General features: G+C 51.6%; 1 protein-coding gene across 1 annotated transcript in view; it reads right to left on the bottom strand.

Annotated features, from left to right (window-relative positions):
- Positions 1-2,529: 2,529 nt before the first annotated feature.
- LOC106817820 (protein ariadne-2-like) overlaps positions 2,530-2,600 on the bottom strand; it is an 18,709-nt gene continuing 18,638 nt past the window's right edge. The window contains exon 13 of the mRNA XM_014822521.1: positions 2,530-2,600. This exon is cut by the window's right edge and continues 382 nt beyond it. Coding sequence (XP_014678007.1) covers positions 2,530-2,600 — 71 coding nt within the window.

Here is a 2,600-nt window from a genome sequence, read left to right as displayed (position 1 = left end):
GGATAGATAAATAAGATAGAGGTAGCGTCCGTAGTATAGATAGAAAGTCAGACAGACAGCAGGGAGCTCACTAATGTAGTGACCGGTTACTAGCAGTCAGTCGCACCAAGTACAAGTACCTTGAGTATAGTAGTCATTTTGTGCAACACATATCATTAGCAGTCTGAGGATTTCTGGATAGTCTTGGTCAACATCTGAGCGATGGGATTTTCATGGAAGTCCTTGAGTCACTAAGTCTAGTACTGGTATACTAGGGTCTATAGTGAAACATACTTAGAATAAGATCCTGGTACTACTAAGTACAAGAATGAGAATCCAGGATACGTAGTGTAGTGTGGATAGATGATACGAATAGATAGACGCATGTACTAACTGAGGTGTTGTAAACGACGCGGATACGTTGATTTATCTAGATTGATCGAGCTGTGTTAGTAACGACCGACTTGACTGCTAGCAACGTAAGAGAAGAAAATATTGACGGAGAGCTTTGCAGTCACCTTCGAAAGTATATACACCGAGGCCGAGTGACGAGAAGACGCGCCAAGATCAAACCTGTGTAGCGAGCCCAGTCGTGAGCGATTCCTACCGTCAACATGTACTATCATTACTAACTTACTATTGCACTGCTTACTTGTAGTAAGGCTAGCGCGTGTGTGTATCTCTGTGCGTAGTGTGCCCTTCTGTGCGTGTGTCGCGCGTTGTTGCAAAGTGTGGCGTAGTGTGTGCGTGCATGTGTGCGTGTGTTGGTGTCTGTGCGTGTGTGTCCTCTGTGCGTGTGCTGCCGCGCGCGTGTGTGGTGTCTCTGTGCGTGTGTGTCCTCTGTGCGTGTGTGCGCGTCGTGTGGCATCGGTGTGCGTGTGTGCTGCGTGCATGTGTGCGTGCGATGTGTGTGTGTGTGTGTGTCTCTGTGCCCGGCGTGGTGCGTATGTGGTGTGTCTGCGTGGCCGTGTGCGTGTCTCTGTCGTGGTGCGTGCATCGAGTGATATTTGTGCTCGTAGCGATGCCTGTTAAGCGTGTGTGTGGATGATAAGCGTGCAGCGTAATGCTTATGTCCGTGCATGTGTCTGCGTGCGTGCAATGTGTGCTTGCGTGCTGTGCATGAAGTGGTGGTGTGTTTGTACGTGATGAAGCGAGTGTTGCGTGCGTGTTGCGTGCCGTGTTGCGTAGCTGTGGCATGCCGTGCCGCTCCGTGCCAGGAATGCGTACGTAGAATCGTTTTGCGTCGCGGGTTGGCGCGCGGTGTGTGTGTGTCTTGCCGCGTGCACGCGTGCGTAGCGTATCGTGATGAGCGTCACTATAAGCGTATACTGCTTGAAAGTTACCTCCCGAATCTTTAAGTTAGAAGATAACCGATAGTAATTAGCTGCGTGCAGATGGCGCAGCAATCCGACAGGTTACAAGAGTTGGTATGCCGCAGGCGGCACGTAAGTGTTACTGGCAGCCGTTTTACACGTGGCTACTGCCAGCGCATTCGGCTGGCTTTTACTCTGCGTCCTGTTAGCGCCAAACGCCCGACGAAAAATAATCGTGGAGCAACGCAACTGGCAAGGAGAGTTGAGGAGGGTTCCTTGTTCATCTAAGCGCCTGTACGAAGATCGAAGATTTTTTCAGCCTCACTAACGTCCGCATTATGGGCATGGAACTCGCTGGCCAGCACAAACAAACAACAAGATCAACCTGTCACGTTTCGGCTATAGAGGATACATGGAATTGACGTGCAGTCTGTGGTACGACAATCGGCAACGCGACGTGGTCGCTGGCAGGAGAACGCACGAATGCAGCAAAACAAAGAACAATATAAACGATGGCAGCATCACGTAATATGGCGTACCTCTACTCGGCTGTCCGATACCAGCCGCACGAGAAACCCCTTCACCCACCGCGTTTCGCTACCTTTGATGTCTGTGATGCGAATAAGCAAAACGTCGTTAACCGTGACGTCATCGGTCATCCCTAAGAAGCTGGCACGATCCGCCTCGATTCGAAGCAACGAGAACGCAGCAGGAAGAACCGCCGCCACCTAGTGACAAAATTGCGTTGTGGGTCTCAAACCGATGAATTTCCCAAGGACATAGCGCGCGTCTGAGCGAATGGATTAGATACGACGACTCCAGGGTGTAAGATGTTATATTCACACTACGTGTATGACGTCATCCCGACACGGCTATGGTGGCCCTGTCCGACAGATACCAGCAGCGAAACATATGTCGATTTTAGTGATTGCCATCTTCCCGATCGCTGCCAGGCCGCCACGAAAGGAACGAAGAGAAATTTCTGCGCCGAAAGCGGTGCTATGCAAGTTGCAACTGCACCGAGCCAAGAGTTAGTAACTAAACGACTGCGTTCTAACCGGCCACGCGCTGTTGCGCGCTGACGATTCACGTCAGCGTCATTGACCCGTCGATGCAAGTCATCGTCCCCGCGACAACACCACACGATTGACGAGATGTCTGGGCGACAACACTGCGATGACGTCACGGCCCGGTGACCGGCAAAGATGCAGGTGTTGGCCGACGGTGGGGGAGAATCTCAGCTTGCTCCACCGTGCGCCTCGTATTGCTTTCGTCGAGAGTTGTTCCTCGGATGAGTTCCATCCAGCA

The sequence above is a fragment of the Priapulus caudatus genome, unplaced genomic scaffold (genome assembly GCF_000485595.1).
Source record: "Priapulus caudatus unplaced genomic scaffold, Priapulus_caudatus-5.0.1 Scaffold1880, whole genome shotgun sequence".
NCBI lineage: Eukaryota > Metazoa > Priapulida > Priapulimorpha > Priapulimorphida > Priapulidae > Priapulus > Priapulus caudatus.
This window is presented reverse-complemented; position numbering and strand designations above follow the sequence as displayed.